Genomic DNA, 24,839 nt, shown 5'->3' with positions numbered 1-24,839 from the left:
CCAAGCCACAGTTATGAAAGAAATTTTTTGTTTTCTATTTGACCTTTTTTGTTTAAGTTGTAAATGTGAGATATTAGTATAATCTTAAATTCTACCAGTTGCTTTCCAATTTTTCCATCAATTCTTGTTGAAGAATGAGTTATTTACCCAGCTGTTTCATTTCTTGTCTTTACTAAATACTAGGATGCTGTTTTTGCTTATTTGGGGGCCTGATTAGTACCATTTAGCTACCTTTCTCTTTTGAATCACTCCCAAAATAATTTTCAAATTTACTTAATTTATAATATAATCGGATCTGATTATATGATCTGATAATGCCTATGCCCCTTTAATTCTTTCTTTTTTCCATTATTTACCACAAGGCTTCAGACCTTTTGTTCTTTCAAATGAATGTTGGCATTTTTTCTAGTTCCATAAAGTTCATCCCAGTTTGAGTGATGTTCACTGGACTCTGTTTCTACTTTCTTGGCCTTTCCCCCCATAGCCAGATCTAATGGGATGCTTGTACTCACTGATGCTTGCTCTGTTTTTGTTCATATTTCTTCCCATGGCCTTTCCACCCCCAAATTACTTTCCTCTAGGAGTGAGAGGGAACTCTCATTTTCTGTTTTAAGATTTTTCTTTGCCAGTTAAAATTTTCAACGTGTGTGCCTATATATTAAGTGAGTGTTGTGCTGAAACAGTCTGCCACTTGATCTAAGGCATTCACTTGAGTGCTTTTTTAGGAAAAAATAGGTTTTTATACAAAATTGGGTACTTTCCTGTTATTTGTTAGTATCACTTCAAGAATGAAAAAAAACACATCCTCCTCTAGACTCTGGTCACCTCGGTTGATTCTTTCCTTCTCCCCATACTTGCCCTGGAAAACATACTCTTTCGTATCTGAGAAAGGGCCAGTGTGGTAAAATGTAAATAGCACCAGACTTGGGATCAAAGGACCTAAATTTGAGTTCCAGCTCCATTTCTCACACCAGTTATATTGTACTCTTAGTTCTGCTGCTTATTTCCTCATAGATAATATATATCTATTATAGATATATATAATAGATATTATACAATAGATAAGAAAGTATAGATAAAGAAGCTTATCATGGGTAAGAAAGGAATTATTTTAAAATCTTTTTGACTTACTTTAGAGGCCAGTTAGGACTTACAAATAGACAGCCAGCAGAGATACTCTCATATTTTAATTCTCTTTAGTGATCATAAAATAAACTCGTCTCTATTGTTTTGCCTTAAACAGAGAAACTTAGATTTCCTTTTATCTTTTAGATGGAGAAATTGAGATACAGTGAGGCTGGTTAAGTGACATGCCAAAGGCACATAGGTAAATAAGTGGCAGAGTTGAGATCTGAATTCAGATATTCATTTCATAGCTACAGTCTTTCATCTACTTATCCTAGTGACCATTTGACAAAGAATGAAGCTATCTTGTGCAGTTTAAATAAAGTTTATTACTGCCAGTCTTGTTCATTGAACTTGTGTCAGGAATTTCCCAAATAAATGTTTGAAATTAATGTGAGGAGCTCTCTCATATTCTACACACCAGAAAATTCTTATTTAAGGTATTGATGTATTGGTGGTTATGGCTTTAGCCATTTACCAGATAAATTAAACTGTTGATATCCTAGTGTTTTTGTTTATATGTACTTAGGTCTTCTCAATCCAAGTTTAATGTTGTTTGCATTTCAACTCTCTGTCTCTCTAAGTCTCAAATAAGCAAGTTTTCAGCGATTTCTAGGTATACTTTATCTAGCAACATTTGAAGTATGTTTTGCAGGATTGTAAAATCAATTGTTTTACATTTCACAGAACAAAACTTCTACTATGTGTATTTTATCTAATAACGCTAATGCAGTTTTTTAGGTAGGTGCTTACATTTTTCTAACATGTAAATGGTGTTTATCATTTCTCTAATATTTGATAATGTTTATCATATCTCTAATACTCATTTTATCCTGTTCATGTTTATGTGAAGGAAGAGACTCATGAGGTAAAGGAAGAAACCCTGAGGAGTGAGCTAAGTTTCAGCTCTGTCACCAACTCCCTCTATCATCTTGGGAAAGTCATTTCACCTTTCTGGGTCATTTGCAAAATGAGGGAATTAAAGTTAGATAATTTCAAATTTTACTATAGCTCTAACATTCCGTGTAATTCATCAAAATCAGTGGTTAACAAAAATGTATGATTTCTAAAGAAATAGACCAACCTCTCATAAAAAGTACACCTTGATTTAAAAAAAAAAAAAAAAAGGAGAAAGTGTGTGTGGGGGGAGGTATGTGAAATAGATATTCATGTAAGTTGTTAATAACTTAGTATCCAGTACTCAAGGATCTGTGAATTCATTGATATGGATATTCCCTTCAATGACGCAGATTACAACACATCTCTGCAGATTTTTGTCCATATCCTAAGTTTGACAGAAGATCCCAAAATTTGGGAGGCCTTTGTCACTTTCTCCTGACATCTTAAGGATACTGGTGGAGAATTTTCTTTGTCTACTCATACCTTGCCCTTGCCATGTAATCGGAACCATTTTTCCCTCTTTTCATACATTTTCCTGATTACATCTTGTACTGTTTTTCCAAGTTCTTCCTTGGTTATGTTTTGCCGCCTGCTCATACCCGACATGGAAGAGAACCTTTCAGAGGTACTATATAAAATGCTTTTTCACCATTAGTAAACCATAAACATGATGGGATTATATGTTCTCTACATTAAAAGTTGCAAATTTATAGTCACTTGCAAAATTATAAAGACATGGTCCATTGTTGAATAATTCTTGGAAACAAATTATTTTTTAATTTTAATTTTCTTATTAATTTTTTTCTCAGTAGTATTTTTTCAAATATATATATAAATGGGTTTTCATCATTCACTTTTGTAAGATTTTGTGTTCCAAATTTTTCTCCCTCCCTCCTTTACCTCTCCTTTTCTCAAGATAGCAAAGCAAGATGATATAGGTTAAGTATGTGCAATCCTTTTAAACATATTTCCATATATGTTATGGTGTACAAGAAAAACCAGGCCAAAAGGGCCACAAGAACCACAAGAAAGCAAAAGCAAAAGAACAAAGTAAAAAAGGTGTAAATACTGTGCTTCAATCCTCAGCCAGTCTCCATAATTCTTTCTCTAGATGTGGATGGCATTTTCCATTCTCAACTCTATTAGAATTTCTTTAATTACTTCTTGCTGAGAAGAGCTAAGTCTATCACAGTTGATCATCATATAATCTTGTTGCCGTGTAAAATGGAGAACAAATTCTTTTTATTTCCTAAGCTATCCTTGTTGAGGATGCCTTCAGTTTATATGGAGATGAATCTCATAAAAATTTTTTATAAGTAGGAAAATATGCTTATAGATCTGTAGTTGATGTTTTTCAGTCATTTTAATTTGATAGTAATAAGGATCAAGATTTTTTCCCCACATCTTTGATGTCATCACTTAAATATGCCTTGTGTATTGATTTCTCCATATCTTGTAATCTGCTTGATTTTGAAAGTAACTGTCTTTTCTGTGTACACTCAGTCTATTTCAAACTATTTTCCATCTTTGTTTTCTTTATTTCCATTCCTGTCTTCCCTGTAAGCACATCTGGAATTGTGATGCTAATGACTAAATCTGATATCTCTATTGTTTTGATGGTAGAAAGCTTATTATAAAAATATCTACAATTTTTTTTCTTCTACTTATTTTCTTCTTCTACCTTAAACGTGATTGGCATGGCTTTTCAAAACTATTTCTTTCTGCTTTATGATGTGAAACTGTCCATAATCATCAATAATCCTTTTTTGTAAGATTTACAAAGGAGTTTATTTTAAATTGGAGCTACCTTTGGTTGGTAGCTCTCCCTATTTGGCACTAAAGTGAATGAAATGTTTTCCTGACTAATGTACTTTCTGCCACTTTTTGGACTTAACAGCAGCTAGTTTATGTTGATTAAACTTCTCTATGAAATGATGATCATAATCATGTTAGTGAAATTTCTATTGTTCATTATCAACTTTTCATTATTGCTTATTTAAAGAGTTCAGGATTGAGTGCCATCTTTCTCCCTTTTTTTCTTCTTACTTTTACTAATTCTGTTTATTTGGTATTCTTGTTATATAGACAAAGTAGCAATAGAGCCCACATAATTAATCTTATTTATAAAATACAGTCCCTTTTATTAAGCTGCCAGTTATTTCTTGAAAAGACGTTCATGATATGTTCAAGATGTGAGACTTCTATGTGTTCTTCAAATCTTTAGCAGTATTCATTTCTGCTTCCTGATCTACTTCTCACATTCTCACTGTTAACATTAACAGTCTCTACCTTGACTCCATTTTTTTGTCTTTATACAGAGGACCATTCAAGATCACCTCCCATTGGCTGCAACTTCTTTTTGCAAAGCCTCTTGTGGGAGTTAGTATTTCAGCTGAACTTTGAAGGAAGCTAGGAACATCTAAGAAATTGAGGTGTGGAGGAGATGCTTTCCAAGCAAAAGTAAACAAAAGGGGTATGGAATGTCATATATGAGGAATAGTATGAAAGCTGGTTTGGGTGAACCATTGAATACATGAAGAAATAACACATAATAAGACTGAAAAATTAGGTTCAAGTCAAATTTAAAGGGCTTTAAGTGCTAAACAGAAGAGGTTATGCTTTGCCCTAAATACAAAAGGGGGGGGGAACAAAAGTCTATAGATAAGGAACTATACCCCAAGTCACTAAATTGTATATCCTTTCTTTCTTTCTTTTTTTATTATAGCTTTTTTATTTACAAAACATGCATGGGTAGTTTTTCAGCATTGACCCTTGCACAACCTTCTGTTCCAACTTTCCCCTCCCTCCCCCCACCCTCTCCCCTAGATGGCAGGTAGTCTAACACATGTTAAAATATGTGTTAAATACAATATATCTATGCATATTTATATAATATATGGATACATATTTATACAGTTATCTTGCTGCTCAAGAAAGATTGGATCTAGAAAGAAGGTGAAAAAAACTGAGAAGAAAACAAAAATGCAAGCAAATAATAACAGTGAGAATGCTATACTGTGGTCCACACTTAGTTCCCATAGTTCTCTTTCTGAGTGTAGCTGATTCTCTTCTTTACTGAACAATTGGAACTGGTTTGGATCATCTCATTGTTGGAGAGCCACATTCATCAGAATTGATCACCATATAATATTGTTGTTGAAGTGTATAATGATTTCCTGGTTCTGCTCATTTCACTCAGCATCAGTTCATGTAAATCTCTCCAGGCCTCTCTGAAATCATCCTGCTGGTCATTTCTTATGTAACACTAATATTCCATAACATTCACATCCCACAATTTATTCAGCTATTCTCCAATTGATAGGCATCCATTCAATTTCCAGTTTCTAGACACCAGAAAAAGGGCTGGCACAAACATTGTTGCACATACAGGTCCCTTTCCCTCCTTTAAGATCTTTTTGGGATATAAGCCTAGTAGTAACACTTCTGGATTAAAGAGTATGTACAGTTTGATAACTTTTGGAGGATAGTTCCAAATTGCTCTCCAGAATGGTTGGATTCATTCATAATTCCACCAACAATGTATCAGTGTCCCTGTTTTCCCACATCCCTCCAACATTCATCATTATTCTTTTCCTATCATTTTAGCCAGTCTGAGAGGTATGTAGTGGTATCTCAGAGTTGTCTTAATTTGCATTTCTCTGATCAATAATGATTTGGAACACCATTTCATGTGACTAGAAATAGTTTCAAATTCTTGTCTGAAAATTGTCTTCATATTTTTTAACCATTTATCAATTGGAGAATGGCTTGATTTCTTATAAATTTGAGTCAATTCTCTATATATTTTTGAAATGAGGCCTTTATCAAAACCTTCGAAAGTAAAAATGGTTTCCCAGTTTATTGCGTCCCTTCTAAGCTTGTCTGCATTAGTTTTGTTTGTACAAAAACTTTTTAACTTAATATAATCAAAATTTTCTATTTTGTGACCAATAATGACTTCTGTTTCTTCTTTGGTCTCAAATTCCTTCCTCCTCCACAGGTCTGTGAGGTAAACTATTCTATATTCTTCTAACTTACTTATAGTCTCATTCTTTATCCCTAAATCATGAACCCATTTTGATACCTTATCTTGGTGTATGTTGTTAAGTGTGGATCAATACCTAGTTTCTGCCATACTAGTTTCCAATTTTCCCAGCAGTTTTTGTCAAATAGTGAATTCTTATCCTAAAAGCTGGGGTTTTTAGGTTTGTCAAACACTAGATTGTTAGTTATTGACTATTTTGTCCTGTGAACCTAACCTATTCCACTGATCAACTAGACTATTTCTTAGCCAATACCAAATGGTTTTGGTGAGCGCTGCTTTTAGTTTTAGATCAGGTACAGCTAGGCCACCTTCATTTGATTTTTTTTTTTTTTTTAATTAGTTCCCTTGAAATTTTTTTTTTTTTTTTGAGGCTGGGGTTAAGTGACTTTCCCAGGATCACACAGCTAGGAAGTGTTAAGTGTCTGAGACCAGATTTGAACTCGGGTTCTCATGAATTCAAGGCTGTTGCTCTATCCACTGCGCCACCTAGCTACCCCCTTCCCTTGAAATTCTTGACCTTTTGTTCTTCTAGATGAATTTTGTTGTTATTTTTCCTAGGTCAGTAAAATAGTTTCTTAGGAGTCTGCTTGGAATAGCACTAAATAAATAGATTAGTTTGTTAGTATTGTCATCTTTATTATATTCGCTCGACTTATTCAAGAGCACTTAATATTTTTCCATTTGTTAAACTTTGTGTGGAAAGTGTTTTGTAGTTTTGCTCATATAGTTACCGACTTTCCCTTGGCAGATAATGATACCCAAATATTTTATCCTATTGACAGTTATTTTAAATGCAATTTCTTTTTGTATCTCTTGCTGTTGGATTTTGTTAGTGATGTATTGTACATCCTTTCACTATTGATACTATTAATGATTCTAGCCATGTGTTACTAGCCATATGCTCCAAAGCAAAAAATATAGAAACAACTCACATACAAAAATGTTTATAATGGTTCTTTTTATTGTAGCAAAAAATTGGAAACAATGGGTGCCTATCTCAGGGGGATTGGCTGAACAAATTCTTATGAGTTTAATGGAATATTATCATCCATAAGAATTAACAGATAAGAATTCAAAGGAACTTGGAGAAATTTGAATGAACTAAATGAGTGAAATGAGCAGAAGTAGGAGAATAGGTATCACAATAACTATAACAACATAAAGGAAGGCAACTTTGAAAGACTTCCAAGAACTCTGATCAATGCAGGGATTGATCATGACTTCAGAAGACTGATGAAGCAAACATCCCTTATGCCTCTTGTAGAAAATTGATGAATGAGGTATAGAATGAGACAGTATGCTAGTGTACTGATTTTTTTTTTCTTGGTTATTTTTTTTGTTCCAAAGAAGGGCTTCTCTTAGATGAGTGGGAATAAGGGTGAATTAATTGGAAGTGATAGGGATGCTGCTTACCTCCCATTTTTCACTCCCCATCCCCTGGCAAAAAAAAAAAAAAAAAAAAAGGAAGACAGAGTATCAATAAAGCATGAAAACAATACACAGAAGAAAACAAAAAAAGTGAAGAAGGGGACGGAAACAGGGAAATTTTGTTATTGTCTTGTACTACACATTGTTTGTAAAGCTATCCACTTTTTCTTTACTTCCTTGTTGGTTTTCTTTTGTATTCCTGCTGTGTACTTTTTACTTTTTTTCTCTTTTCCCCCTCATCTTTACCCTAAAGGTGGCTGCAGTTAAGCACAATTACATATTTATGTGTACATACTCATAAGACATAGATATCTTATAAACATACATATACACACACACATATGCTCATATACGTATATGTAAAACCATACTATGCTTATTTCTACCTATCAAGGTGGATAGCATCTTTCTTCATAGGTTCAATTTTTTCCATATTTTTCTAAATCAACCAACTCATTATTTCCTTTACTACAGCAATATTCCAACCCAATCACATCCCATCTGAAAGATTGTCTCTGAAAGTTTTTTTCCCCTCAGTTTTCAACATTCCTTTTATTCTTGACTACATAGCTTTTTATGCATACAAGAACATTTTAATTTAAAATAATCAAAATGACCTTTTTTATACTGCAACAGTACTCTCCCTTATAACATAGTTTAAGTTCTGACACTGCTGAATATCTTTTAAATATTTGTTCCTGATTTCTTTGAAGTTTGGATTTTTTGCTCTTCCAAATGAACTTTGAATGAAATTTTTCCTAACAGTAAAATAATTTTTTATTAATTTAATTGGGATGACATTGAATAAATAGATTAGCTAAGTAAAATTGTCAGTTAAGAAATTATTTTTCTACCCATAACCAACAAATGTTACTTCAGTTATTTAGATCTTGAGTTAATTTGTGTTTTATTTTGTATTTCATTATGTTCAGTACGCTCTTGGGTATTTTAAATGATCTAAAACAATATTGAATAATATTGCTGATGCATAGCGTAGTTTCTCTGCTTCTTTTGATTAAGCCTATTTTAACTTTAAAACACTGAGTTCATGATTGTTATCCTTGCTTTTTTTTTTTTTTTAAATGTAATTCTATTCCTGCCTTTTTATTTATCTTTGTATGTATCTCATTTTTATGTTTCCTGAAAGCAACATATTGTTGAATTCACATTTTTAAGCTGCTACCCATTTTCATTTTATGGGCAAATTGTCCCATTCACATTCTAAGCTACAATTACTTGTATATTTTCCTTCATATTTTTCCTCACTACACTTCTCACCCTGTTCACCCTATTTTTCCTTACTCCTCTACTTTCCTTCAGCTTGCTACTTTGTTCTCCTATTCCTTTACCTACCTATCTCTCTAAAAGTCTCTACCTTATCATCTGTCCCCATCCTATTCCCTTGCCCTCTTATTTTTTCTGAATATAAAAGACTTATATATATATGCATATGCAAACACATCCACACATTCCATTTATTCTATTTATCTACCTGTCCATCCATCCATCCATCCATCCATCTATCCATATATCTACCTATGTTGTTCCCTCTTTAAACCATTCCTGATGAAAGTAAAGCTCTAACACTTTTATCTACCTATCTTGTTCCCTCTTTAAACCATTCCTGATGAAAGTAAAGCTCCAACACTTTCTGCTCTCTTCCTCACTAGCTTCTTCCATATCAGTTTTTCCTTTTATGAGTCATTTGTTTGATAATTACTCCTTATTCTATCTCTAGATTTTTATATTTTAAGAATCACCTCATCATACTTGCCTTAGCCTAGACTTTTCTTTCAAACTACCTAAATAGTAATGACAGCCATAAGAGGACTCGTAATTTTCACAAATAAGAGGTAAACAATTTGATTTCATTGAGGTAAACAATTTGACTTCATTGAATCCCATAGTCTTTAATATTTACCTTACATTTCTCCTGGAGGTATTTATATGTAGAATTTCTCTTAAGGGTTTCTGTCATAAACACCTAACTTTCAAGTCATTAAATAGCTTTTTTTTCCCCCCCCCCCATTCAGGGTTATATTTAACTTTTATGTGTAAATTACTGTTGGCCTTAAACTAACTCTTTTGTCCTACAGAATGTAGTATTTCAAGACCTATAGTCCTTCAGTGTAGTAGCTGCTTCATCTTGTGTAATCCTTATTGTAACTCCATAATATTTAAATTTTTTTGTTGTTGTTGCCCCAAATATTTTCTTTTTAACCTGGAAGCTTTGAAACTTAGCTATAATACTCTTGTAAGTTTTCTTCCTGGAATCTCTTTCAGGTAGTGATCATTGGATTTTTTCTATTTCTGTTTTGCTTTCTTAATTCTAGAACTTTAAGGGCAATTTTCCTTATAATTTCTTGTAATATAGTCTCAAGATTCTTTTTTTTTTTTAATCCTAATTTTCAGGTAGTCCAACTATTCTTATATTATTTTTCTTCAATCTAATCTCCAGATAACTTGTTTTTTCTGATGAAATGTTTTACTTTTTCTTTTTTTTTTTTCATTTTTTTGATTTTGTTTTTTCTTGTTTTTATTTATTTTGTTTTTATTTTCTTGTTAGAATGTCATTAGCTTTTCCTTGCCCAATTCTAGTTTTCAAGGAATTATTTTCTTCCTTAAGTTTTTCATGATCTGTTTCAGGTTGGTTTTCTTTCTTTTCATAATTGCTTATATTTTGTTTTGTTTTTTCTCAGTCTCTCCCATTTGATTTTTAAAGTCCTTTTGAGTTCTTCCAATAATTCTTTTTATGCTTAAGACCATTTGACATTTCTCGTTGAAAAAGGAATGGCTTTTTTAGCTCCATTATCTTTCTTTGAATATGAACCTAGATTTTTTATATAGTAAATACCTATACTTGGGTTCTTTCTTCTCTGTTTTATTCTCATTATTTTTTGTTTTATTTTCTTTTTTGGAATCAAATTTTAGTCATGAATAAATGATGCCCCACACCTCAGGACCTGTTTATTGTTATTTTTTGAGATCTGTCTAGTGGCTTGACCTTGGGCTGTTCTCTTTACTCCTATGGCATGGCTATGGCCCCTACAATATTGTCCTACAAATGATCTTGCTCTGTGCCATCTCTCCAGTAGCTACAAACTACAACTATCGTCTCTGCACTAGATTTGAAACCAGAGAATCTGCTCTCTTCAAGTGCTCTTATTCAACAGGGTCCCTAACTAGGTGTGTACTAGCTGCTCCTCCCCACAACAAAACCTGGGATATGTCTGGTCAAACACCACTGTGCTTATTGCTCTACAGTAGGGAAAGGATCTTCAAGTCATCTCCTGTTCAGTGGTCACTGTACTATCTGCAAAATGAAAGTTTCTAAGGCCCTCAACCCAGCTGTGCCCCCCTTTTTGTTAATTTTGCAGAAATGCTGAAGCTGAGTTTTTCTTGGCATTTTCTCATATTGTTTTTAGGAGGATAACTTCTTTACTCTGACTTTTATTTCTAACTCTCTGAGGCAACATTCAGTCTTTTTTTTTTTTTTTTTTTGAAGAAATTTGGAAAGCCAAAAATTTTTTCACATTTCTGCCATCTTCCTAGTCTTCTCCCCAAAATAATTTCGTTTTTTTTAAAAAAAAAAATTCTTGAGATACTGGTTGTCATATTAAAAAAAAACAACTGTTTTACAATCTGAATTTTTTTGTCATTTCTAGGTTTTGGCATCACTTGTTTTAATCTAATTGGTCAATTAAAATGAAGTCTGATGTAATTCCTGTCTTTTTTTCTTTTTTCTTCCAGGAGACTGAAGAACCAGTGGTAGAATGTCAAGAGTGTGAGACTGAAGTTTCTCCGTCACAGACTGGGGGTTCCTCAGGAGACTTAGGGGATATCAGCTCTTTTTCCTCCAAGGCATCTAGTTTGAACCGAATGTCAAGTGGAGCAAGTAGTGGCCTCTCAGCTGCACATAGCAGTAGCAGCTCAGGGAAAGGAACTGGACTTGTCAAAGGAAAACCAAGTGGGACAGAACCTGCAGATTTTGCCTTGCCCAGCACAAGAGGAGGCCCAGGAAAGCTGAGGTACAGATATTGTACCCAGAGGGAGAGACATGTGTTTAGGATGGGATGAGGCAGTTAAGAGGAGGATATATTTAACTTCATAAGGAAATTAGGGTGATGGGAATGCAGATAGAGAGCTAGAAAATTTCTACTTCCTTGACCCAGATTAAATTAGTTCCTTTTTCTTTCCTTGCTTGTAGATTATTATAGTAGATGTTACTTCTTTAGTTTTACTTTTTAGATGATCAGTTAAGAAACTTCCGGAGGATAAGCCTATCATTCTGAAGCAGTAGGCCCTGATTCTGTTGGCAAAGTAGCTTCCTTCATAGGCCAGAGACCCTGATGGGTTACTGGTGGCAAGGCATGGGAGATATATGAATGTTAGGAATGAAATAGTGTGTTATTCCCATGTTTCTTTCCCTGCTTCTTAGAAACTGCCTTGGAAACCATGGAATCATATAGATATAGAGGTGGAAGGGACCTTTAAAATTATAGAGTTCAGTCATTCATTTTTCAGATGAAAAAATTGGTTTGAGAAGTTAGGTTCTTTACCCAAGTTCATACAATTCGTAAAGTAGCAAAGTGAGAATTCAAATCCAGGTTTCCTGATGTCAGATCCAAAGCTTTTCCCACTGTACCATGCTGTTTCTCTCAATTCTGAAGTCTATAGTTTTTTTTACTAGGAATGAAACAGAGTTTTGGGCTTATAACTATACTCTGGCTGTTTGCTTTCTGATGTAGATTGTGTAATAGAAAGGAAGGCAAGACAGGAATAAAAGTAGTGTTGCTAAATTTGTTGATTATATACTGAAATTTTATTAGGAGGAATTTAGCTTTAACATAGAGAAAAAGAAAATTCTCCATTTCTTCTTTCTCGCTTCAATTTTTAACCTATTTCTCTTTCATGACTGAGATTTGACTGATATGAATTAGCTTAGCATTCACATTAAGGGTTAGTAAATGTTGACCTAGAATGTAGTTTGCCATATGTAGGAAAAAAGAACTATGGGTTTTGAGAAGATTTTGAGAAAGAATTCATTAATAGATGCTCTCTGACTAACTTACCTTCATTTCTACAGTCCTAGAAAAGGGGTCACTCAGATAGGGGCACCTGTGTGTGAGGAGGATGGTGATGCAGGTCTTGGCATCAGACAGGGAGGAAAAACTCCAGTTACACCTCGTGGCAGAGGGCGCAGGGGCCGCCCACCTTCTCGGACAACTGGAACCAGGTATTTGGGTAGTGAGCGGTATACTTAATTGCTGATTTGTCCATGAAAATAGGAGGAGAAGAGAGCAGAAAGAGGAGACCAAAATATATGGGGTACCAAGAAAGAAAGGGAGGCATATTTTCAATTGCAAGATGACATGGGTAAAAATAAAAGCAACTGAAAGACCAGGCTCATGATTGTTGAGATAAATGACTGATCATTCAGCTCATTTTCTTTTTTTCTTTTTTTAAAATAATTTTATAATTATAAAAAAATTTTTTTGACAGTACATATACATGAATAATTTTTTTTTATAACATTATCCCTTGTATTCATTTTTCCAAATTTTCCCCTCCTTCCCTCTATTCCCTCCCCTAGATTACAGGCAATCCCATACATATTAAATGTGTTACAGTATAACCTAGATACAATATATGTGCGTAAATCCAATTTTCTTGTTGCATGTTAAGTATTAGATTCCGAAGGTATAAGTAACCTGGGTAGAAAGACAGTAGTACATTCAGCTCATTTTCTAAAGAAGTAGTAGGAGCATTAGAGGTTGATGTGCTTGGGTTTTTAATCTCATTCTCACTTCATCACTCTGCATTTCCTTTTCAGAGAAACAGCTTTGCCTAGTCCACTTGGTGTTGAGGATATCTCAACAAGCGTCTCACCAGATGATAAACCCTTCACTCGCATTGTACCCCGTATGCCAGATGCCAAAAAACATGCAGATGGCAGCTCTGGAGTCTTACGCCGTAGCGACTCTCCAGAGATTCCTTTGCAAGTTGTTGCTGGCCAATCTGATGGACTAGACTCTTCTTCTCCAGGAAACAGCTTTGTAGGACTTCGAGTTGTAGCCAAGTGGTCCTCCAATGGTTATTTTTACTCTGGGAAAATAACACGAGATGTTGGAGCTGGAAAGTATAAGCTGCTTTTTGATGATGGGTACGAGTGTGATGTTTTGGGCAAAGACATTCTGTTGTGTGACCCTATCCCACTGGAGACAGAAGTGACAGCCCTGTCAGAGGATGAATATTTCAGTGCAGGTAATGAAAAGAGCAAGGTCTTTAGCCATTCAGAATGTCCCTTTTGCCAGTTACTGAAAAGTCACCAGAAATTTATTCACCTTAAACTAGCTACTCAATCACCTACTTTTTGATTTATTGTCTTGATGAGACCAGATAGATTACTACAGCTGAAATAAACCAATAATTGCAGGTGGGAAAAAGTTGTATTTCTATGTGTGTGTGTATCACATGTATTCAACAGTGCACACACCCAGGCTTCCCTGGTTTGAGGAACTGACTTTCTGTCCTCACTTCTCTAAGAACTTTTCTGGGGGGCGGGCAGTGAGGATCTTTTCTGTTCTGTGTATTTCATTGTTCCCTTTTATGGATTAACTTGGCGTAAACCCATCATTGTTCAGTCTATCACTTAGAAACAGTTTGCCTTTCTCAGTTTTTCTTTTCTCTTAGGTAGTGAGGGGGAAATTATTTTTCTGAGAACCCAGACAGAATTCTTTTATGATTAGGAATCTTTTGAGTTTTTATTGCTTGCCCTTTTCAACTTGGAGTAGGCTTGCTTATCTTAGAGTTCTTGATGGCAAGGCTGTTTAGAGAGATGATGTCTAGTAAGAGTTCCATTTTTTGTGTCTTGTGACTTAAGGAATACATAAAACTATGAATATATGAAACAGTAAATTCCAAAAAGTTGATCCAAAATATGTAACACGTTTTGTTCCAATATAGACCAAATATATATGTACCAAATTCTGAAACTTTGTTTTAGGTAAGAAAATAACTTATGAAAATCCACATTTAGTTGTTTGAACATCAAGGCTACAGATGCTGTTATCACCAGAATGAATCCTGGAGAAAATAATATAATTCTAAAAGTACCAGTGATTTTTTTTTAAAGACTATTAAGTATTTATATAGCTCCTAACCTGATTGATTAATTCTTGGCTTTTTTGTTTTTCTTTTGAGTCCTGTGATTTCTGTTGCTGAATACTATAGTGTGATCGGGTTCAGAAAGCATTGTAAAATAATTTATGACAAAGGGCAGAACTTAGTCTTACTTTCTTTTTTCTATTCTCTTTGCTATTTATCTCAAGGCTGTGATAAAGGATTCTGAAAGTAAGTTCCTTGTATGTTAGAGATAATATTTTCCCAATTTTATAATCTAACACAGGCTGGTAGAATATAATAGAACAAAATGTGTCGTCCTGATTATAGGTTTGAGGATAAGATGGTGTAAAGATTCCCTTTTTAAAAACTATCTTCTCCAATTAACTTTTTAGCATCATAGCAACTCAGCAAGTTTGGCATATAATTAATTATTGGCTTTTTGATAAGCTGAGAATTGTTCTAAGAGTGGGGAGTACTCAGGTTTCACAAAGATAGGTTGTGATAGAATCAAGATTAAAATCAAAATTATCGAGCCCAAGTCTCTTAAATTCTACCCCAATTTCTATACATATCATTGTGTATTCTTTATTCTAAGAAGTTATCATTAGAAATTGGGTCAGAATTAGAGTAATGATACTAAGAATAGTGAGAGATGAGCAGGCAAGGAGGACATATTTCAGCCTCATACTATTTTGTCTTTGCTCCCCCTTTTCTGATTCCTCTCTAGTTTCTTAAGATGCCTATATATTCCATACTTGAATACAAGAATTATATACTTCCCAAAGAAACAAAATTGAAAGGAACTACTGTATGCAGCACATCATAACTTTGAGAGAACTATTAGAACCATCAAAAAGTAGTAGTACTTAATTTGGGAAGTAACTTTTAATAGCTCTCATACCAGGGTCCTTTTTCCGGTACCCCAGAACCTTTCTTATTTCATCCCCAGCATAGTAGTTGAATATATTTTGGTTGGTATGTCACTAGTTGTGACAGCAATTGTTAGTCATATTTCAATGGTACAGTGTCTGTACCATCTAGTTTGGGTTCATGGGGCAGAGCACAGAGTGAGAACTAGAATTGGACTGTATGGAGTGACATTACTGGCTATAGTTTCCCTTAATTGTCTTTTTTTCCCAGGTGTGGTAAAAGGACACAGAAAAGAATCTGGGGAATTATATTACAGTATTGAAAAAGAAGGCCAAAGGAAATGGTACAAGCGAATGGCAGTTATCCTGTCTTTGGAACAAGGAAACAAACTGAGGGAGCAATATGGCCTTGGTCCATATGAACCAGTAACCCCCCTTACCAAAGCAGCAGACATAAGCTTAGGTAAGACTTATTTTCTCCATGCAACTAAAATTACAAGAGGTTTTGTAATTGTAAGCCCATATTAAAAGACAGTTTGGGGGAGAGCTTGAGCAAAACTTCATCAACTTTGTTGGTGTCATCCCTACTTATGACTGATCAGATGGAGATTTCCATTCTTCTCCCAGGATTTTCTAGTAAATCCTTATGCTGCTTCTTGCCTCCTTGGCTCAAGAGATAAAACAAATCTTTAACCATGGAGGTATGAAACTGAAGATGGAATGTTCCTAGAATGTACTTTATGCTGCAATGGAAGGTGTGAGGGAAGCATTCAGGACCTCAGAGAACTAATTATTTTCTGTCTTATTTGGCTATAGATAATCTGGTGGAGGGTAAGCGGAAACGACGAAGTAACCTCAATTCCCCAGGCACTCCCATTACGTCCAGCAGCAGTGCCACAGCCACTCCTCCACGTAAAGCCCTTGAAAGTCCCCGAGTCTCCATGGGACTTCTCTCTGGCAAGAGAAAACTGATATGCTCTGAAGAAGATCGATCGCCTGCCAAGCGAGGCCGCAAGTCTACCACAATAAAACCTGGTAAATCCTCTTCCTCAGATTCCTCCAGATACCTTCATGGCATGCAGAGGGTAGGACCCTTGGCAAAAGGTAATGAAAGTATTATAAAAGGTAGTGTAATTATGTTGCCTTCTGCTATGTGCTGTATTCATATATACAGGGCATAAAATACAGGAATGCCTCCTGTTTTAAGGCATTCCAACTCATTGAGGAGCTACTATACTCCTTTCCCAACCTCTCATCTTAATATCCCAGGCAGAGTAAGATAAAGAGAATGGAGATATTATCTGAAATATTAAATAAGTTTTGTGATGAGGGTAATTGGAGGGAGGGTGGGACAGAAAGAAGTTATCAACGTTGACTCTGGACAAAATTTAGAAGATGAAGTTTGTTGTTACTTTCCCATAGTACATGTACTTCTTCATGTCTCATTTGCTTTCAAAATCTGGAAGGTCATTATCTCATTGGCTGTCTAGAACCTTTTCCTTATGGCACCTCATATGGCTTTTACTGATTCTAGTATTCCATGTTCCAGTGATTGCTTTGATCTCTTAATTTCTCATTACTTCTTATTTCTTTGATTCCAGGAGTTAGAAAATCAGTTTGATTAAACTAAATTATTAAATTTTTTTTTTTAAAGGGTGACTATTTTTGTGTTCACACTTGTATTTTCATGTAGGGTATCAAAATGTCTTTAGAAGCAAGCTTCTTTCTGGCTCTTTATCTGGGGAAAAAGTTGCCTGTTTTCTTAGTTTTCATGAGTCCTACTGTCAATTTTTCTGAAAGATTTTTTTTATTTTATGCATATCATTGTGTCACTGATTTTCTTATGGTTTTTATTTAAGTTAAAAATAAATTAATTCTTCATGTATGTTCAGTCTACATAGTTGTTTTTGTTTTTGTTTTTTGCTCATGTAACATAGTTGTCTGCTCAGAACTAAACAAAATAGAGTGGAATTTTGTATACTACTTCGTACTCAGGCAGGTAGGACATATTCAATTTAACAAACATTTATAAGTATCTACTATATGTAGAGCACTACATTCTTAGGTTCCTTGGCTCTGGTACAAAGTAAAAGTTCTCTATAATAATGATGTTTTTGTTTCTATCCAGGTACTGTAGGAGTAGGAGAGTTTGTGAGTCCATGTGAAGGTGGAGATGGTGCTGGAGAGCCATTAGCTTTGGAAGATCAGAGGGGACCATTGCCTCACAACAAGACTTTGTTTCTGGGCTATGCTTTTCTCCTCACCATGGCCACAGCCAGTGACAAGCTAGCCAGCCGTTCTAAATTACCAGATGGTCCTACTGGGAGCAGTGAGGAAGAGGAGGGTGAGATCATTGTCCTCATTTCTCAGGGAAATTCAGAGTCTCTTACAGAGCTTCACAGTTCTATCATATTCTTTCTAACTTACTCTGCCTCTTTAGAATACCTATGGTTAGTCCCTTTTGTCATCTATAGAGGCTTTAAAACAAATGAAAATTGACCCTGAATTAAGGAATGGAGAAAAGAAAATTTGCCTCTTTCTAAATATTCTGACATTTTTCCTAGCCAAAGTTTCAAGGAAAAAATATAGCAAAACTGGTGGAAAGAAATAAAGGTCACTTTGACTTTCTGAGGACTTTGGAAGGGTGGGTGTGTGGTTATAGAAGGTCTTCTGTTGACTACTTTAAGCAATTAACTTTCATTCATTAAGCAGTTTTCATCTTCTCTCCACAAATTAAATGTATAACTGTATTATAACAACATCATGGGGAGTTAGTTATGAGACAGATTTGTTCCATGCCTTCAGAAAGTCTTGAGTCTTAAAGACTCTTAAGAGGGAAACAAGGCAAATATGAACTTAAATATGAACGGCTGGCAAAAATCTCTCCATTATAGTTAAGGTACAAATTTTTATCTAATGTGATGTTTGAACACTAGCTATATTTCTGGCTTCCTGGAACAGCAAACTATATTTGGTAGTAGCATTATGAAAATAGCACCATTAATAACCAACAAATATATTAGCACTTCAGTGATGTGTGTCTGAACCTAATAAATGAAAAAAAATTTTTACTGAATATTTAACATTAGCCATACTTCCCTGTACAATGTTAGAATTACTTGAATGTTAGCCAAAATTTGGATTTTCCAATAGGGATCTAGATAAGCGCTCAATATTCAGAGAGATGGGAAAAATTTAAAGGACAGTAGGATTTGCTGGAGATCTCTAAGTTGTCTAAAGGGAATCATGTTAGCAGAAAAGAGAAGAGACTGTGATTCATTGTTTGATACTTAGTGCTGTGTTTTATAACTTGGAGAATGAATAGGGCAGAGGCTCATATAAGGGTCAGGAAGTAAATGGGTTTGTCCTTCTAAAGAGAATTGAAGTATCATGGAAGTCATTTGAAGCCAGGGATATAGTTTGTTAACAGACTTTTAAGTCGTTTGTATGTTTTAATTTGATTCTATAGGTAATTTGTGTTCTGAAAAGGGGACATTGACATTTGGGGGCCCATTTTAAAAAAAATCTTCCCAATATTGCCAGATCTTGTTCTCATTCATATTCTTTCTCCTTTCTTCTTTTTCTGCCAACTTTATGCTCATCCCCTTAAGAATTTTGATGACAAAAGTCCCCATTTCATCGTCCTCATTTTCATGCACTGTAATCATGTAGCAGCATTTATTTCCAAATAACTGACCTCTGAGAAAGGAAGGGACATGAGAACATCCTGGGAATTTATATGGGATAATGTTTCAAAGTAGTTAGTTTTAGGGCTGTGAAGAATCCATTCAGTTTTTGATTGTACCCCATTAGGTATATCTCCAGATATTGACAATGAATCCAGAATAACTGGGACAAATTAGAGAAGTATATAATACATTTGGGAGTTAAAAATCTAAGTAGGCACAAAATCAGGCAAGCCTAAAAAAAAATAGAAAAGACATTTAAATTACTAATGTATTTACAAGATGAATATGAATTTTCATCATGGAATATTGTCAGCATGATGATACGGTATTTTGACTGATGAAAGTAATCTTTTTTTCCTCATAGTGTTGAGTCAAACTTTTACATAACATATTCAATTTTGATGTTTATTTTAAGAGGGATATAGAATAGCTAGAGTCTTAACAGAGAGGAATGATGAGATAGCAAATAAGATCTTTGAGAAAAGTATAATTAGGTTGGGGTGTTAATTTAAATTCAGGCTCAGGAGTTCCTTAAATGTATGAGGTAATACAGAAAGCTGGGCCTGCATCCCTTATTTTTTACTGCAGTGCTGTTTTATATTTAATATAGAATAGGAGAGAATAATATATGTACCCAGCAGTAGGTCACCTGGGTTCAATTTTTAGCTCTTTTACTTTTTAGTTATGTTACCGTAGGCAAGTAACTTAACATTTGTACTTTAGTTTCTTCTCTAAGATGAGGATAAAACTTTATTGTATACTTTACAATGGTTGTGAGGAAGTTGCTTTATAAACTTTAAAGCATTATATATGTACATATGAGCTATTATTATAGGATAAGGGGATTATTTCTGGAAATCTTTGATGGGAAGGGTGGAGGGTTAAAATAGAAAATCATGCACTGGATTGGGGTTATTTTTTACATTAAAACTTCAATTAACCAGAATCCAGTTGGCTAAAAGCCTTAACCAGAATTTTCTCTTTCATTTGTCATCTTTATACTCCATTTATATCAGAGAGGAGTAAGTGATTCAAAAGAATTCATTTAAAAACAACAGCAAAAAGCTTTGAGGATATAACCCAGTATTAATGACTGTCGTATTCTACAGCAACTTCAAGATTATGTGGTAATCTTAATATTTAGGTTTCATCTTAAGGCATTGTAATATCTGATTTATCAAATAACAAGTTATATTTTGACATCCTCTACTAAGACAGGACATAAGACTTTTTTAACAATGAAAACTGAAAGAAAATTTTTCTGGATAATCCACAGAAACTAGAATATTAAACTGGAATATCTCAACTCCCTTTTTATACCCCTGCTCTCCCCCAAAGCATTTTGGAATATTGAAGTTTTAGTGTAAATGGGGAAAAGAATGTGAATGAGGGGGAATTTGAAGGTTTATATAAAGAGAGTGCTGATCAGCTATTCTTCATCTCCACAGAGGACAGAACTAGAGGAAATGGGCTTAGTTTGCAGCAGGAGAGATTTAGGTTAGACATAAGGAAGAACTTCCTGACGGTAAGGGTTATTAAACATTGAAACAGACTACTCTGGGAAGTTGTGGGATTTCAATCCCTATAAGTAGCCATGGTTTAGATGCAGGCCTCCTGATTGGGAGGACTCTTGATGTTTCTTCCAGCTTTATCATCCTATCTCCTTTCCTCAACTATCCCACCACCCTTTCTTTTGGCAGCCTTTTTTTACCTTTCAACAACTATGATCCATGGGGAGGCCCTTGAACTGGCTTTGGAGACAGCTGGGGAGTGGGAGAGTGGGTAATAGGAAGCCAAGTATAAAGTAGAAGAATTACAAAGGAGAAGTCTTTTTTTAATCAATAACTGGATTTTATTGGTTCTTCTTACTTGATGTAGAATTTTTGGAAACTCCTCCTTACAACAAGCAGTATATAGAGTTCCAGCTCCGAGCAGGAGCTGGCTACATTCTTGAAGACTTCAATGAAGCCCAGGTGAATATTTCTTCTTGTTCGGCTCCCTAAAATGGTGATGGTGTGAGGACCTGTTCACTTCTGGGAAAAAGGGATCAAGATGCTGGGGAAAATATTTGGGGAGTAAGCAGAGAATAAAGTTTGGGCTTAGAATAGAGGGATGCCATTGCTGGGAACCAAAAAAAAAGATGGAGATTTGAATTTGAAAGAAATTTCCATTCCACATTTTTGATTCTTAGTTTATAGACTGGTATTATATGGAAATTTCTGTTAGTGAATTGGGACATCCTGAAGGTTGACAAGTTGAATGAATTGGGAATATGAAGCTTTTTGGCAACTAGATAGGAAGGATAAGTCATATTTGTTACTGTTTGGAGGGCTTTATCTTTCTCAATTTATTGGGACTACCTTTTAAGGACTATCTTAGAACAAAATTATTGCATATATTGGCTGAATTTCTTCCTTCCCAGTGTAATGTGGCCTATCAGTGTCTTCTGATTGCGGATCAGCACTGTCGGACTCGGAAGTACTTCTTGTGCCTTGCCAGTGGGATCCCTTGTGTGTCTCATGTCTGGGTCCATGATAGCTGCCATGCTAACCAGCTCCAGAACTATCGAAATTACTTGCTGCCAGCTGGGTATAGTCTCCAGGAACAGAGGATACTAGAATGGTAAAGACCCTGGAAATCATTTTTATTTTATTTTATTTTTTTTTATTTCATTTTTCCAAATTATCCCCTCCCTCCCTCCACTCCCTCCCCCCGATGGCAGGCAATCCCATACATTTTACATGTGTTATAATATAACCTAGACACAATACATGTGTGTAAATACCATTTTCTTGTTGCACATTAATTACTAGCTTCCGAAGGTATAAGTAACCTGGGCAGACAGACAATAGTGCTAACAATTTACATTCGCTTCCCAGTGTTCCTTCTCTGGGTATAGTTATTTCTGTCCATCATTGATCAACTGGAAGTGAGTTGGATCTTCTTTATGTTGAAGATTTCCACTTCCATCAGAATACATCCTCATACAGTATTGTTGTTGAAGTGTACAGTGATCTTCTGGTTCTGCTCATTTCACTCAGCAACAGTTGATTTAAGTCTCTCCAAGCCTCTCTGTATTCCTCCTGCTGGTCATTTCTTACAGAGCAATAATATGGAATTCATTTTTAATTCAGTAGGATAACATAATAGCATATATACAAGTGAGAACCTACTATGTGAAATGATAATAAGCTTTGGGTGGGAAAGGGCTGTTAAAGTCAGTAAGCATTTATTCAGGGCCTACTCCATAGAGAACTAAGTCTTTGGGAACTGGGATCATCAAGGGAAGGAGGATGGAGAAAAGAAAAAGGTGCAGGAGAGAACTCTATAGGATGTCTGTCATTAGAGGGCATGATCTGGACTCTGAGAAAGAGCTGTAGGAGAACCAGAAGAAAAGAAAGGGCCAAGGAGAGTGAGGTCAAAGAGAATGAGGATTGAGAAAAGGCCATTGGATATGGCAATCGGGAGATCACTGATAACTGGAGAGAGCACTTTAAGTGGAATGATGAAGTTGGAAACCAGGTCGCAGGGGCTTCAGAAGAGTAAGAAGAGAGAAACTTTCAAGTTTAGTTTTAAAGAGCAGAAAAGAGAGAGACTGATTTAAGAGAGAGAAGCATCAAATATAGGTTCTTTCAGTTTGGAGGATATAGATGGATGTGTTTGTAGGCAGTAGAAAAGAAACTAGGAGACAAAGCATGATCAGATGGAGCAGTCTTTTGGAGGCAATGGGATGGAATCTTTAGAACAACCATAGAGATTAAGCTTTGGTAAGAAGTAAGTCTCCTCTTCACGTGAGATGGGAGTGAAGGAGAAGATATTGTAATAGAAGATAACCTGAGAGAGTTCAGGAATTACCTCATTTTTTTCTGTAGAATGAGTCAAGGTTCTCATCTAAAGGGGGGAAATGGGAGGAGAGCCCAGGGATGTCTAAAAGAGGGATAAAAAGGTTTGGAAGAGCCACTGTGGAGAATGAGGCAATAAAGAAAATGTAGAATTGTCTAGCAATAATGAGGGCCCAATTGAAGTGATGGCACTAGGATCTAGGTAAATTTTCTAGGGACAAAGATCAAGTAAAGTTTTTTTATATGCTATACACAAAAACCAGTATAGTGGTCAGTAGTAAGGATTTAATAAATATTGTTAAGTTGTACAACGTAAATTAGTAGTGAACCCAGTCAGAATAGATGTACAATTTTCCCGCAGCATTTGTGGAGTAAGGTGGTGGAAAAGTGAGAATGATCCAGGGCTGAAGCTTGGCAACATGTTCTTATGTGATCCTGACCCTAATGAGCAGTTAGACCTAAAATGATTGTAAGCAGTGAAGGGACAAGTCTGCCACTTTCTCCATACTGAAGTCAAAGAGTAGAGTTTTGAAGCCTTTATTCACAGAAATTGTGATGGTGCACATCTTCAGAGTATGCATCTTCAGAAAGCTTATTCTAAATTTACAACATTCAAATAGTTATCAAAAACCTTTAGGGAAGGATTAAAGCTATACTATGGTTTTGGACCCAACTTGTTGCTCCTTTGAAAAGCATTTTCTCTTTTCCACCTCTGATTCTGTTCCCTTTTTTGTAGGCACCCCCGTGAAAATCCTTTCCATAATCTGAAGGTCCTTTTAGTATCTGACCAGCAACAAAACTTCCTGGAACTTTGGTCTGAGATCCTCATGACTGGGGGAGCAGCCTCAGTGAAGCAGCACCACTCAGTCGCCCAGAACAAAGGTACCTATGGAAAAGATGTTAGGAAACCCCTGTTTCCCCAAGGAGTGCATTATTCCTCCTGCCCATATCTAACCAGTTTTTATAACTGGGGGCTTTTGTTCAAAGTCCCTGTACTGACTGGTTGACCTTGCCCATATTCCTCTGAGAAAAGACAAGAAGCAACTTGATGAGGTGAGCCAAACACAAGAAAAGCACAGGGCTCTTCTTAGCTTCAGCTTGATTCCAGTGATATGTTGGCCAGACCTTTCCCTAAACTCACACAGGGGGACATTCATCATGGTGTATCAAAAGCCTTAGGTCAAATAGAGATTTGCTGGATAGAACAAATCTCTAGTTTGGGCAGAGTGGAATGGGCTGGCTGGAGGACACAGCTTTCCTCATAATAGAAGACTGTGATGTATTCCTTTTTTAAAAATCTGTTTTCTGCTGACTCTTTCAGATGTTGCTTTGGGGGTATTTGATGTTGTAGTAACAGACCCCTCGTGCCCTCCTTCGGTGCTGAAGTGTGCAGAAGCATTACAGCTGCCTGTGGTGTCACAAGAGTGGGTTATCCAGTGCCTCATTGCTGGGGAGAGAGTTGGATTCAAGCAGCATCCAAAATATAAACATGATTATATCGCTAACTAAAGATGCTCAACCCCATCAATTTCATTTCCTGCTATTGTGAAGACTGTGTTTTAACCAGGTTTTAAATGTGTCTTGTGTGTAACTGGACTTCATGCATGGATCATTGTATATAGTTTTCTTTGCTGGACTTTTATGATAAAATAAATGTTGAATCTCTTTGGTTGTAGTAACTGATTTCTTTATCCTTTTTTTTTGAGTTTTTCTTGGAAGGAAGGAATGGAAGAACATTGCCTCTAGGGCAGAGGTTCTTTAGCCACTTTTTTTAAAAAAATATTTTGATGAATGTATTTTAATATAATTGATTTCC

At 35.4% G+C, this 24,839-nt stretch overlaps 1 protein-coding gene across 4 annotated transcripts in view; it reads left to right on the top strand.

Annotated features, from left to right (window-relative positions):
- The window catches only part of TP53BP1 (tumor protein p53 binding protein 1), a 125,678-nt gene extending 100,976 nt beyond the window's left edge, over window positions 1–24,702 (top strand). For 3 of the 4 annotated variants that reach the window (XM_074289426.1, XM_074289423.1, XM_074289424.1), the window contains 10 exons: window positions 11,249–11,526; window positions 12,585–12,734; window positions 13,332–13,762; window positions 15,764–15,955; window positions 16,309–16,596; window positions 17,621–17,836; window positions 21,060–21,154; window positions 21,604–21,803; window positions 23,760–23,905; window positions 24,345–24,702. In XM_074289426.1, the coding sequence (XP_074145527.1) occupies window positions 11,249–11,526; window positions 12,585–12,734; window positions 13,332–13,762; window positions 15,764–15,955; window positions 16,309–16,596; window positions 17,621–17,836; window positions 21,060–21,154; window positions 21,604–21,803; window positions 23,760–23,905; window positions 24,345–24,532 (2,184 nt within the window). In that variant the 3' untranslated portion in view covers window positions 24,533–24,702. The remainder of the gene's footprint in view (window positions 1–11,248; window positions 11,527–12,584; window positions 12,735–13,331; window positions 13,763–15,763; window positions 15,956–16,308; window positions 16,597–17,620; window positions 17,837–21,059; window positions 21,155–21,603; window positions 21,804–23,759; window positions 23,906–24,344) is intronic. The other variant, XM_074289425.1, reaches the window with a different exon arrangement.
- Window positions 24,703–24,839: the final 137 nt, after the last annotated feature.

This window comes from Sminthopsis crassicaudata, chromosome 2, assembly GCF_048593235.1.
Source record: "Sminthopsis crassicaudata isolate SCR6 chromosome 2, ASM4859323v1, whole genome shotgun sequence".
NCBI classification, from domain to species: Eukaryota; Metazoa; Chordata; class Mammalia; order Dasyuromorphia; family Dasyuridae; genus Sminthopsis; species Sminthopsis crassicaudata.
Note: the sequence above shows the minus strand (reverse complement) of the source record. Positions and strands in the feature narration are given on the sequence as shown.